At 38.4% G+C, this 14419-nt stretch overlaps 2 protein-coding genes across 1 annotated transcript; both read left to right on the top strand.

Moving 5' to 3' along the window:
- Window positions 1-14419, top strand: part of ZNF215 (zinc finger protein 215) — a 246610-nt gene that overhangs the window by 207044 nt on the left and 25147 nt on the right.
- On the top strand, window positions 1383-2369 carry LOC103008808 (olfactory receptor 2D3). The gene has a single exon (XM_028164165.2). The coding sequence runs from the start codon at window positions 1425-1427 to the stop codon at window positions 2367-2369; it is 945 nt and encodes a 314-aa protein (XP_028019966.2). The 5' UTR covers window positions 1383-1424.

Genomic DNA, 14419 nt, shown 5'->3' with positions numbered 1-14419 from the left:
ACTCCTCATGGGGAGAAAGAACTAGTAAAAAAAAGGAATTTCTCCCTTACCCATACTATTGAGAACTGGGTCAAAGCATATGAATATTTGAGTCATTTAATATATTTGACAAAATTGTTTCTCAGAAATATTGTACTAACTTTCCTACTCACTTGCACTGTACAAAAATGTCTTTTTCTCTGCACCATCATTATACATTATACAGCTAATTAATTCTGCCATTTATTAATTGCGTGATTTAACCTCTCTTTGCCTCAGTTTTCTTATCTGCAAAATGAGATAAATAGTGTCTACCTCATAACGTTATCAGGACAATATAATAATATAAAACCCTTATAGTAATGCCTGACATGTATTAAATGCTCAATAAAATACTAGTTATTATTTTTTGTTGTGATGTTGCTATTAAAATCTTAGCTAATCTCCCAGGTAAAAACTGTATCTCTCATTGTTGTAATTGTATTTAGTCATAATAATATTGAATATTTTTCTTATATTTAGTAGCTATTTGCATTTCTTCTTTGTAAATAGTCTTTTCATGTCCTTGGCCCATTATTTGTTGGACTCAACAATTTTCGTAGTGTTTTATATGGAATCATAATGTAATAAAGTATTTTAACTTTTGTCTGATGTCTCCCTAAAATATTTTCCTCAGTTTGTAGTTTATCTTTTAATTTTATTCATGATATTATTATCTCACAGAAATCTTTCAGTTTATGTTGTAAACTCTACACATGTTTTCCTTCATGGTTTCTTAGAAGGCTTTTGTGATTTTCAAGTCTAATCCTATCCATATGTCACAACAACTTTAACCTATTTTTCCTTTTTTGTATTGTTTTACTTTTAATATTTTATTCTTTAATCCAAACAGAATGGTCCTTAGTGTTGATATGCCAAAGTTTTGTTTTTAAACCCAAGAAAATTTTGTTGTTTTTTAAGAGGTCAAATTAAATTGATGCCTAAAAACTGTTTCATGTTTTTCAAGCATATGTTATAATTAAATATGTGGTATTTTGAACAGTTAGTGGTGCAGTTTTATGCAAGGTGGTAGTCCTAACAGTATACATGGTCATTTCCTAATAATATGTGTATAGCCATTTAGTAAAATCCACAGGAACTCTAATATCCTCATATCAGAAGTAGCCAAGAAGGCTTTAACAACGTCATATTCTATCTATAAATAAGAGGCACTGGGGAGAGGAGATTTGGGGAAAATGAGATGGATTTAAATTACAATCAACTAATAAGAATAAAAATATTCTACTTAGTATCAATTAGAACAAGCTGGATAGCAAAAAGCTAGAAATATCTAATTGGGTTTTTAAACTGAACTTTATATGAGCCTCTTCTACAGGACTTGATGTCATAAACCCAATGTTTGTTCTTTTTGTTTGTGCCAAACAGGTAAACAAGCATAAATCTCAATGGGAGAAGAAAACCACACTTTTGTGGCTGAGTTTATCTTCCTTGGCCTTTCACAGGACTTGCAGACCCAGATCCTGCTGTTTATTCTTTTTCTTATCATTTTTCTGTTGACTGTGCTTGGAAACCTGCTCATCACTATTCTCATCTTCATGGATTCTCGACTTCACACCCCCATGTACTTTTTTCTTAGAAATCTCTCTTTCACAGATCTCTGTTTCTCTACTAGTATTGTCCCTCAAGTGTTGGTCCACTTCCTGGTAAAGAGGAAAACTATTTCTTTTTTTGGGTGTATGACACAGATCATTGTTTTCCTTCTGGTTGGGGGCACAGAATGCGCACTGCTGGCAGTGATGTCCTATGACCGGTATGTGGCTGTCTGCAAGCCCCTGCACTACTCCACTGTCATGACCCAACAAGTGTGTATCCAGTTAGCCATAGGGTCCTGGGCTAGTGGCGCACTAGTGTCTCTGGTAGATACCACCTTTACTTTCCAACTTCCCTATCAAGGACAGAACATTATCAATCACTACTTTTGTGAACCCCCTGCCCTCCTGAAGCTGGCTTCAGCAGATACTTACAGCACAGAAATGGCCATCTTTGCAATGGGTGTGGTCATCCTCTTAGCTCCTGTCTCCCTGATCCTTGTCTCCTACTGGAATATCATCTCCACTGTGATCCAGATGCAGTCTGGGGAGGGGAGGCTCAAGGCTTTCTCTACCTGTGGCTCCCATCTCATTGTTGTTGTCCTCTTTTATGGATCAGGAATATTTACCTACATGTGGCCAAATTCCAAGACCACAGAAGAATGGGATAAAATGATATCTGTGTTCTATACAGTGGTGACTCCAATGTTGAACCCCATAATTTATAGCCTGAGAAATAAGGACGTCAAAGGAAGTCTCAGGAAACTGATTGGAAGAAAGTCCTCTTCTCAGAGACGGTGACCTCTAGGTCTGACTTTTAGAGCTATAGTAACCTTAAAAGAGGAGCAGGATTTCAGTCGACAGTTACAAGTTAGGTCATTTTAGGAAGAAGCATAAAAGTAAGGAACATGTTCCAGAAACTGTGAATACACCACCCTAAACATAGGGAAGATATAAAAGGATGAAAAGTTAGTTTATTTCTTGATTATGAAAAGCACTAAATGCTATTTTGAAGGAGTTTTTGGTTAATTCAGCTAATGTGGACATGTTTTAAGCTTGATCACCCTTGAATTTAAGAGATTTAAACTGGATTATCCAGAGATAATGTCTAATATGAATTAAATACATGATTCTAACATAAAAGACATTTCAAGTTTGGATGTCCCAGTCATACAAAACCAGGAATAGTCTAATCAAAACAATCAATGTATTTAATACTGGTCTCATTCACGGCCCAAAGCATTTCAGCTTGTTAAAAGGTACCAGAGGCCACACTACTTCCTAGTTCATGATGTTCTCTCCTGAAAGCTCCAGAAAATGAGTTTTTATATCATCACCCCAAAGTCCATATAAACACAGACTATCAGAGTAAAAAGTGAATTCAACAGTCATCTAATCCAAACATATGCCTGAGGATTAAACCACTCCATAATATTGCCATTGAGTAATTAATTGTCCAGCATTTGCCTGAACAAGAATGGTATAGCTAGTGCTCTACATTCTAGGATCATTCCCTTTCATATGTAGATAGTTTTTTTACTGTTAGAAAGATCTTCCTTATGGTAAGTCAAAATCAATTTTCCTATATCTTCAACCCACTTTCCCTAGTTTTACTCCTAGAATAATTTTCATTATCCTTCTATACCACAACTCACTGAAGTCAGTTTCTATATTTGCCCAAATTCAATTTTCATAGCCAACCACCCACTTGTTCCTTTAAAATTCCTTTATCTAACATGCTTTGGTATCCAATATTCATTCAGGTCATCTTCCTCTGTATGAACCCAATTAACCCAATGAATATCTCTTCTGTAAGCAAAATGAATTAGAATTTTAGAAATTGGAGTTTACCATCCCTAGACTGACCCCTTAAGCTTAGATGCCTCTAACCACATTTCACTGTGGCTCAACTTGTCTAGAATGGTCAATTCTAGAGTTCACTTTAGGTTCTCATAAACTCTTAGTCCAAATAAACAGACTGACAGGGCTTCCCTGGTGGCCCAGTGGTTGAGAATCTGCCTGCCAATGCAGGGGACACGGGTTCGAGCCCTGGTCTGGGAAGATCCCACATGCCGCGGAGCAACTAGGCCTGTGAGCCACAATTACTGAGCCTGCGCGTCTGGAGCCTGTGCTCCCCAACAAGAGAGGCCGCGACAGTGAGAGGCCCGCGCACCGCGATGAAGAGTGGCCCCCGCTTGCCAAAACTAGAGAAAGCCCTTGCACAGAAACGAAGACCCAACACAGCCCAAATAAATAAATAAATAAATAAATAAATAAAATTTATTTAAAAAAAAAACAAAACTGAGAGCTGCTCTGCTTTTTTTTTTTTAACTCCTTATAACATTTATTCACTTAAAAATACAGTAGATACAAAAAATAAAATGAGGGGGGTGGGGGGAATGGATTGGGAGTTTGGAAGTAGCAGATGAAAACTATTATATATAGAATGGATAAACAACAAGGTCCTACTATATAGCACAGGGAACTATATTCAATATCCTGTGAAAAACCATAATGGAAAAGAATATGAAAAAGAATATATGTATATAAATAACTGAATCACTTTGCTATAGAGCAGAAATCAACACAACATTCTATATCAACCATACTTCAATAAAATAAGTTTTAAAAAATTGAAATTGAAAACAAAAGTTTCCCGTCAGATAACGCTTGTTGTTGTTTAAAAAGCTACAAAAGTATAGAAGTAGAAATTTTGAATAGTACAGAAAGATATAAAACAAAACATGATAGCCACTCCCTTCTTCCCATGTCTTTCTCCCCATAGATAAACACTATTCTGGGAAAGATAATTTTCTTGCTCATTCTGTCTCTCCCTTTCAATTTTAATTGGAAAATAGAGCACATAGCTTATAAAATGGGGATATGCCCCTCTATTTTTGTCATAGTTTTTATACGACTTTTAGATAATTTTAGAAAGTCCTTTTTTGTTTGTTTGTTTTTTTACTTTTATTTTTTTAAAAAATCTTTATTGGAATATAATTGCTTTACAATGTTGTGCTGGTTTCTGCTGTATAACAAAGTGAATCAGATACATGTATCCATGTATCCCCATATCCCCTTCCTCTTGCGTCTCCCTCCCACCCTCCCTATCCCACCCCTCTAGGTGGTCACAAAGCACCGAGCTGATCTCCCTGTGCTATGCAGCTGCTTCCCACTAGCTATCTGTTTTACATTTGGTAGTGTATATATGTCAATGCTACTCTCTTGCTTCGTCCCAGCTTACCCTTCCCCCTCCCTGTATCCTCAATTCCATTCTCTACATCTGCGTCTTTATTCCTGTCCTGCCCCAAGGTTCATCAGTACCATTTTTTTTTCCAGGTTCCATATATGTGTTAGCCTATGGTATTTGTTTTTCTCTTTCTGACTTACTTCACTCTGTATGAGAGACTCTAGGTCCATCCACCTCACTACAAATAACTCAATTTTGTTTCTTTTTATGGCTGAGTAATATTACATTGTATACATGTGCCACATCTTCTTTATCCATTCATCTGTCGATGGACAGTTAGGTTGCTTGGCTATTGTAAATAGTGCTGCAATGAACATTGTGGTACATGTCTCTTTTTTAATTATGGTTTTCTCAGGGTATATGCCCAGTAGTGGGATTGCTGGGGCATATGGTAGTTCTATTTTTAGTTTTTTAAGGAATCTCCATACTGTTCTCCAAGGTGGCTGTATCAATTTACATTCCCACCAACACTGCAAGAGGGTTCCCTTTTCTCCACACCCTCTCCAGCATTTATTGTTTGTAGATTTTTTGATGATGGCCATTCTGACCGGTGTGAGATCATATCTCATTGTAGTTTTGATTTGCATTTCTCTAATGATTAATGATGTTGAGCAGTCTTTCATGTGTCTGTTGGCAATCTGTATGTCTTCTTTGGAGAAATGTCTATTTAGGTCTTCTGCCCATTTTTGGATTGGGTTGTTTGTTTTTATGATATTGAGCTGCATGAGCTGCTTGTATATTTTGGAGATTAATCCTTTGTCAGTTGCTTCGTTTGCAAATATTTTCTCCCATTCTGAGGGTTGTCTTTTGGTCTTGTTTATGGTTTCCTTTGCTGTGCAAAAGCTTTGAAGTTTCATTAGGTCCCATTTGTTTATTTTTGTTTTTATTTCCATTTCTCTAGGAGGTGGGTCAAAAAGGATCTTGCTGTGATTTATGTTATAGTGTGTTCTGCCTGTATTATCCTCTAAGAGTTTTATAGTGACTGGCCTTACATTTAGGTCTTTAATCCATTTTGAGTTTATTTTTGTGTATGGTATTAGGAAGTGTTCTAATTTCATTCTTATGAAATTAGAACACTCCCTAACCACCTATTGAAGAAGGTTTATGTACTCCATTGTATATTCTTGCCTCCTTTGTCAAAGATAAGGTGACCATATGTGCATGGGTTTATTTCTGGGCTTTCTATCCTGTTCCATTGATCTGTATTGCTGTTTTTGTGCCAGTACCATACTGTCTTGATTACTGTAGCTTTGTAGTATAGTCTGAAGTCAGGGAGCCTGATTCCTCCAGCTCCATTTTTCGTTCTCAAGATTGCTTTGGCTATTCGGGGCCTTTTGTGTTTCCATACAAACTGAAATTTTTTTCTCTAGTTCTGTGAAAAATGCCAGTGGTAGTTTGATAGGGATTGCATTGAATCTGTAGATTGCTTTGGGTAGTAGAGTCATTTTCACAATGTTGATTCTTCCAATCCAAGAACATGGTATATCTCTCCATCGGTTTGTATCATCTTTAATTTCTTTCATCACTGTCTTATAGTTTGCTGCATACAGGTCTTTTATCTCCTTAGGTAGGTTTATTCCTAGATATTTTATTCTTTTTGTTGCAATGGTAAATGGGAGTGTTTTCTTAATTTCACTTTCAGATTTTTCATCATTATTGTATAGGAATGCAAGAGATTTCTGTGCATTAATTTTGTATCCTGCTACTTTACCAAATTCATTGATTAGCTCTAGTAGTTTTCTGGTAGCATCTTAGGATTCTCTAAGTATAGTATCATGTCATCTGCAAACAGTGACAGTTTTAATTCTTTTTTTCTGATTTGGATTCCTTTTGGTTCTTTTTATTCTCTGATTGCTGTGGCTAAAACTTCCAAAACTATGTTGAATAATAGTGGTAAGAGTGGACAACCTTGTCTTTTTCCTGATCTTAGAGGAAATGGTTTCAGTTTTTCACCACTGAGAACAATGTTGGCTGTGGGTTTGTCATATATGGCCTTTATTATGTTGAGGTAGGTTACTTCTATGCCTACTTTCTGGAGAGTTTTTATCATAAATGGTGTTGAATTTGTGAAAAGCTTTTTCTGCATCTACTGAGATTATCATATGGTTTTTATCCTTCAATTTGTTAATATGGTGCACCACATTGATTAGCGTATATTGAAGAATCCTTGTATTCCTGGGATAAACCCCACTTGATCTTGATATATGATCCTTTTAATGTGCTGTTTGATTCTGTTTGCTAGTATTTTGTTGAGGATTTTTGCATCTATGATTATCAGTGATAATGATTATCAGTGTAGTTTTCTTTTTTTGTGACATCTTTGTCTGGTTTTGGTATCAGGGTGATGGTGGCCTCATAGAATGAATTTGGGAGTGTTCCTCCCTCTGCTATATTTTGGAAGAGTTTGAGAAGGATAGGTGTTAACTCTTCTGTAAATGTTTGATAGAATTCACCTGTGAATCCATCTGGTCCTGGGGTTTTGTTTGTTGGAAGATTTTTAATCACAGTTTCAATTTCGGTGCTTGTGATTGGTCTGTTTATATTTTCTATTTCTTCTTCGTTCATTCTCAAAAGGTTGTGCTTTTCTAAGAATTTGTCCATTTCTTCCAGGTTGTCTATTTTATTGGCATGTAATTGCTTGTAGTAATCTATCATGTTCCTTTCTATTTCTGCAGTGTCAGTTGTTACTTCTCCTTTTTCATTTCTAATTCTGTTGATTTGAGTCCTCTCCCTTTTTTTCTTGATGAGTCTGGCTAATGGTTTATCAATTTTGTTTATCTTCTCAGAGAACCAGCTTTTAGTTTTATTGATCTTTGCTATTGTTTCCTTCATTTCTTTTTCATTTATTTCTGATCTGATCTTTATGATTTCTTTCCTTCTGCTAACTTTGGGGGTTTTTTTGTTCTTCTTTCTCTAATTGCTTATGTGTAAGGTTAGGTTGTTTATTTGAGATTTTTCTTGTTTGTTGAGGTAGGATTGTATTGCTATAAAATTCCCTCTTAGAACTGCTTTTGTTGCATCCCATAGGTTTTGGGCTGTGGTGTTGTCATTGTCATTTTTTTCTAGGTATTTTTTGATTTCCTCTCTGATTTCTTCAGTGATCTCTTGGTTATTTAGTATTGTATTGTTTAGCCTCCCTCTGTTTATATTTTTTACAGTTTTTCCCCTGTAATTTATATCTAGTCTCACAGCATTGTGGTCGGAAAAGATACTTGATACGATTTCAATTTTCTTAAATTTGCCAAGGCTTGAGTTGTGACCCAAGATATGATCTATCCTGGAGAATGTTCCATGAGCACTTGAGAAGAAAGTGTATTCTGTTGTTTTCAGATGGAATGCCCTATAAATATCAATTAAGTCCATCTTGTCTAATGTGTCATTTAAAGCTTATGTTTCCTTATTTATTTTCATTTTGGATGATCTGTCCATTGGTGAAAGTGGGGTGTTAAAGTCCCCTACTATGATTTTGTTACTGTCGATTTCCCCTTTTATGGCTGTTAGTATTTGCCTTGTGTATTGAGGTGCTCCTATGTTGGGTGCATAAATATTTACAATTGTTATATCTTCTTCTTAGATTGATCCCTTGATCATTATGTAGTGTCCTTCTTTGTCTCTTGTAATAGTCTTTATTTTAAAGTCTATTTTGTCTGATATGAGTATTGCTTCTCCAGCTTTCTTTTGATTTCCATTTGCATGGAATATCTTTTTCCATCCCCTCACTTTCAGTCTGTATGTGTCCCTAGGTCTGAAATGGGTCTCTTGTAGACAGCATATATACAGGTCTTGTTTTTGTATCCATTCAGTGAGCCTGTGTCTTTTGGTTGGAGCATTTAATCCATTCACATTTAAGGTAATTATTGATATGTGTGTTCCTATTACCATTTTCTTAATTGTTTTGGGTTTATTATTGTAGGTCTTTTCCTTCTCTTGTGTGTCCTGCCTAGAGAAGTTCCTTTAGCATTTGTTGTAAAGCTGGTTTGGTGGTGTTGAATTCTCCTAACTTTTGCTTGTCGGTAAAGGTTTTAATTTCTCCGTCGAATCTGGATGAGATCCTTGCTGGGTAGAGTAATCTTGGTTGTAGTTTTTTCCCTTTCATCATTTTAAATATATCTTGCCACTCCCTTCTGGCTTGCAGAGTTTTGCTGAAAGATCAGCTGTTAACCTTATGGGTATTACCTTGTATGTTATTTGTTGCTTTTCCCTTTCTGCTTTTAATATTTGTTCTTTGTATTTAATTTTTGATAGTTTTATTAATATGTGTCTTGGCATGTTTCTCCTTGGATTTATCCTGTATGGGAACCTCTGCACTTCCTGGACTTGATTGACTGTTTCCTTTCCCATGTTAGGGAAGTTTTCAACTATAATCTCTTTAAATATTTTCTCAGACCCTTTTTTTTTCCTCTTCTTCTTCTGGGACCCCTATAATTGGAATGTTGTTGCGTTTAATGTTGTCCCAGAGGTCTCTGAGACTGTCCTCAATTCTTTTCATTCTTTTTACTTTATTCTGATCTGCAGTAGTTTTTCCCACTATTTTATCTTCCAGGTCACTTATCCGTTTTTCTGCCTCAGTTATTCTGCTACTGATTCCTTCTAGAGTATTTTTAATTTCATTTATTGTGCTGTTCATCATTGTTTATTTGCTATTTAGTTCTTCTAGTTCCTTATTAAACATTTCTTGTATTTTCTCCATTCTATTTCCAAGATTTTGGATCATCTTTACTATCATTACTCTGAATTCTTTTTCAGGTAGAGTGCCTATTTCCTCTTCATTTGTTTGGTCTGGTGGGTTTTTACCTTCCTCCTTCATCTGCTGCATATTTCTCTGTCTTCTCATTTTGTTTAGATTACTGTGTTTAGGGATTCCTTTTCTCAGGCTGCAGCTTCATAGCTCCTGTTGTTTATGGTGTCTGTCCTCAGTGGGTGAGGTTGCTTCAGTGGCTTGTGTAGGCTTCCTGGTATAGGGAACTGGTGTCTGTGTTCTGGTGGGTGGGGCTAGATCTTGTTTTTCTGGTGGGCAGGGCCACATGTGGTGTTGTGTTTTGGGGTGTCTATGAACTTTGTATGATTTTAGGCAGTGCCTCTGCTAATGGGTGGGGTTGTGTTCCTGTTTTGCTAGTTGTTTGGCATGGGGCATCCAGCACTGGAGCTTGCTGGCCTTGGGTGGAGCTGGGTCTTAGCGTTGAGATGGAGATCTCTGGGAGAGCTCTCGCCGATTGATATTATATGGACCTGGGAGGTCTCTGGTGGTCCAATGTCCTGAACTCGGCTCTCCCACCTCGGAGGCTCAGGCCTGACACCAGGCCAGAGTACCAAGACCCTGTCAGCCACATGGCTCAGAATAAAAGGGAGAAAAAAAGAAAGAAAAAATATAATAAAAATTTAAAAATTAAATAAAAATTTAAAAAATTATTAAAATAAAAAAATCAAAAATAAATGAAATTAAATTTTAAAAAAAGAAGAGAGCAACCAAGCCAATAAGCAAATCCACCAACGATAAGAAGCACTAAAAACTGAACTAAGATTAACATAAAAATCAGAAACAAATCAGTTGCAGAAAGCAAACCCCAAGTGTACTCCCAAAGTCCACCACCTCAATTTTGGGATGATTTGTTGTCTATTCAGGTATTCCATAGATGCAGGGTACATCAAGTTGATTGTGGGGATTTAATCCGCTGCTCCTGAGGCTGCTGGGAGAGATTTCCCTTTCTCTTCTTTGTTCGCACAGCTCCTGGGGTTCAGCTTTGGTTTTGGCCCCACCTCTGTGTGTAGGTTGTCCTCCGGCATCTGTTCCCACCCAGACAGGACAGGGTTAAAGCAGCGGCTGATTAGGGCACCCTTGCTCACTCAGGCTGGGGGGAGGGAGGGGTACGGTAGTCATAACTGGAATGCAGGGTGAGCCTGCAGCAGCAGAGGCCAGTGTGACGTTGCAACAGCCTGAGGCGTGCCGTGCATTCTCCCAGGGAAGTTGTCCCTGCATCACAGGACCCTGGCAGTGGTGGGCTGCACAGGCTCCCGGGAGGGGAGGTGTGGATAGTGACCTGTGCTTGCACACAGGCTTCCTGGTGGCAGCAGCAGCAGCCTTAGCATTTCATGCCCGTCTCTGGGGTCTGCGCTGATAGCCGCGGCTCACGCCCGTCTCTGGAGCTCCTTTAAGCGGTGGTCTTAATCCCCTGTCCTCGCACACCTGGAAACAAAGAGGCAAGAAAAAGTCTCTTGCCTCTTCGGCAGTTCCAAACCTTTTCCCGGACTCCCTCCCGGCTAGCCGTGGTGCACTAGCCCCCTTCAGGCTGTGTTCATGCCGCCAACCCCAGTCCTCTCCCGGCGATCCGACCGAAGCCCGAGCCTCAGCTCCCAGCTCCCACCTGTCCCGGCGGGTGAGCAGACAAGCCTCTTGGGCTGGTGAGTGCTGGTCAGCACCGATCCTCTGTGTGGGAATCTCTCCGCTTTGCCCTCTGCATGCCTGTTGCTGCGCTGTCCTCTGTGGCTCTGAAGCTTCCCCCCTATGCCTCCCACAGTCTCTACCCACGAAGGGCCTTCCTAGTGTGTGGAAACTTTTCCTCCTTCACAGCTCCCTCCCACTGGTGCAGGTCCCATCCCTATTCTTTTGTCTCTGTTTTTTCTTTTTTCTTTTGCCCTACCCAAGTATGTGGGGAGTTTCTTGCCTTTTGGGAGGTCTGAGGTCTTCTGCCAGTGTTCAGTAGGTGTTCTGTAGGAGTTGTTCCACATGTAGATGTATTTCTGATGTATCTGTGGGGAGGAAGGTGATCTCCACCTCCTACTCCTCTGCCATCTTGAAGGTCCCTCTACTTGGCTCTTTTACCCAAACGTTAATCAATCACACATTTAGAGGGGATTCCATGGTAACCATTCTACAGTTACCATGAACATAGGTCCAGGAACAACACACCTCAGATTGACTTTGCAGGGGAAGACCTCCCCAGTGAAGAGATATCTAGCAACCAAAGTTCTTATTTCTTTCATTCATGCATTCATGCATCCATGGAATCATTTTAAAAGTATTTATTGAGCTCTTATTTCATTTTATCTTACCATTTTATCAGAGCAATGACTGACACATAATGTGTTTTAATACACACTTTTGCATTTGTTACTATCCTTTTAAAATTACTGGAACTGCACTACAATAGACAAACTCTAATCTGGGGTAGGAGGATCAGAGAAAACCCTCATTCAAACAGCATGTGCTAGATGAGGTGATGTAGACAAGGACAAAAAATTAATAGTTGAAATTGGTGACTTGGCTGTCATTGATGATCTAGATGAGAGCTACTTCAGTAACAGCAGAAAAAATAAGAAAATGTAAGAAGAAAGTACAAACACTACCTTAAATATTGCCATTACCAATAGTTGCCATCTCCACCTTCCAAATTCTGGAATCCTGAGCAAATAAAATGATTGCTGTTTTAAGGCACAGAGTTTTGAGGTGGTTTGTTATGCAGCAATGGATAACTGAAACTCTGAGAGAATTGTGCTCCATCACATTCAAATAGGTTCTTGTGGGGCTTATTCACATTACCAATAAAAACGACTACCTCGGGCTTCCCTGGTGGCGCAGTGGTTGGGAGTCGGCCTGCTAATGCAGGGGACGCGGGTTCGAGCCCTGGTCTGGGAAGATCCCACATGCCGCAGAGCGGCTGGGCCCGTGAGCCACAATTACTGAGCCTGCGCGTCTGGAGCTGTGCTCCGCAACAGGAGGGGCCGCGATGGTGAGAGGCCCGCGCACCGTGATGAGGAGTGGCCCCCGCTTGCCACAACTAGAGAAGGCCCTAGCACAGAAACGAAGACCCAACATAGCAATCAATCAATCAATTAATCAATAAAAAAATAAATCTTAAAAAAAAAAAAAAAAAGACGTTTCTCCTTACTGAAGTCATATTATAGAAATAAATGGCGATTATAGTGGAAACTATTAAAAAAAAAAAAAAAAAAACGACTACCTCTCCTGCTATGGAGGGAGAGGGGGAATAAAGGGCCAAGAAGCTTCTAAAGAATCATAATAAAGATGATGTATCAGTCAGGGTTTGTAGTTGCAAGTAACAGAAACTGACTATGCATGATTTAAGCTAAAAGGAAAAATACTGAATAATAGTAATTCCGATTCTGCAGCCAGAATCACGGGCCAAATTCATTAACACAAAATGGGTCTGCTAAGGACATCACTGCCATTCAGCACTAGGTGGCGCAGTTTACACTGCCAACACCCTCAGCACAGGCCCTGCTGCTGGAGCGGCTAATTCCCTGAACCTGGAAATTGGAATGTTGCTGCTCTCTCTACCGCTGACAAAAAAAAGAGAAGAAATTGCTGACACTGCCTCAGCCAGGTGACCAAGGTTAACATAAATAGTGTTAAGTCCTGTTGTTAGTACGTTCCCTTGAGATGATATGATGGAAATGGCACTTTATGATCGGAAGATCCCTCAAACCCATAACCTCAGTCTAATCATGAGAAAAACAGACAAATTCTCATACATGGGCTTCCTATAAAATATACAACCTGTACTCCTCAAAACTGTAAAGGTCATCAAAAACAAGTCTCAAAAACTGTCACAGCCAGGAGGAGCCTAAGGAGACAAAACCTCAGCAAATTCAAACAAAGTATAAAGTTTAGTTAATAATAAGGTATTAATCTTATTTTCTTAATTGTAGCAGATGTGCCATAATAATGTAAATAATAATAATAACAATGTAAGTTGATAGTGGGAGAAGGGGGGGTATATCAGAACTCAATGTACTATATCTTCTCAATTTTTCTGTACATCTAAAACTGACCTAAAAAATAAAGTCTGTTTTTAAAAAAGAAACTTTTTGATGTCCTTGCTTTTTCATGTCACTAGCTCTTAATTCAAAGTCTAGACTGGGTATATCTAATTGATCGAGTCCTAGCTGCAATGCAGACAAAGGAAGTTAATATTAGATGTATTCAGTTTCCATGGATGGAGACAGGCTCCAACTCCCTCACAAGACTCAACAGAAGACTATAATTTTAGACAGTGTATTCAAAGGATCAGAAGCCAAAAACTGACAAATGTCCATAACACATGGCCCATGAAACCAAATCACCCCTATTCATATCTTGACTATCTACAAATTCCAGACTGACCAATGCAACTCACAATCTACACAACACAATATGCTGAGGATGTGCAGAACACAGAACATTGGGTGAAGAAGTACAGTAGCTTAGCATATGGAATGCTTCCACCGGTCGTTAAGACAGTCTTCACTTGACTGTGTTTACTAATATATTTTCAATTGCTAGTACAGTATTTGCCACATTAAATTCTCACTAAAAATTGGCTGAATGAATATATAAGTGGTCTAGGAAAAGTGTTGGCTTAACTCAGGTCAAGTTTTCTCTATATTTTTTTCTTAAATACAGAGAAGATCTGGATTTCACAATGATAGAAGAGAATGGAGTTTGTACCAAACAAGTGTATGCATCTTAAGGATCTAATCCCAGATGGCTTTACAATGAAAGTCATATATTGAGAGAAACCTTTAAAATTGTGCCATTAAAAAATAGCTGGACTTTAGTGAGGTAACTGCAAACTGAAAATGACCCTTCTTCAATTAGAAAGCA

The sequence above is a fragment of the Balaenoptera acutorostrata genome, chromosome 9 (genome assembly GCF_949987535.1).
Source record: "Balaenoptera acutorostrata chromosome 9, mBalAcu1.1, whole genome shotgun sequence".
In the NCBI taxonomy this organism is placed as follows: domain Eukaryota; kingdom Metazoa; phylum Chordata; class Mammalia; order Artiodactyla; family Balaenopteridae; genus Balaenoptera; species Balaenoptera acutorostrata.
The sequence above is the reverse complement of the archived record's forward strand: the minus strand, read 5'-3'. Positions and strand labels throughout refer to the sequence as shown.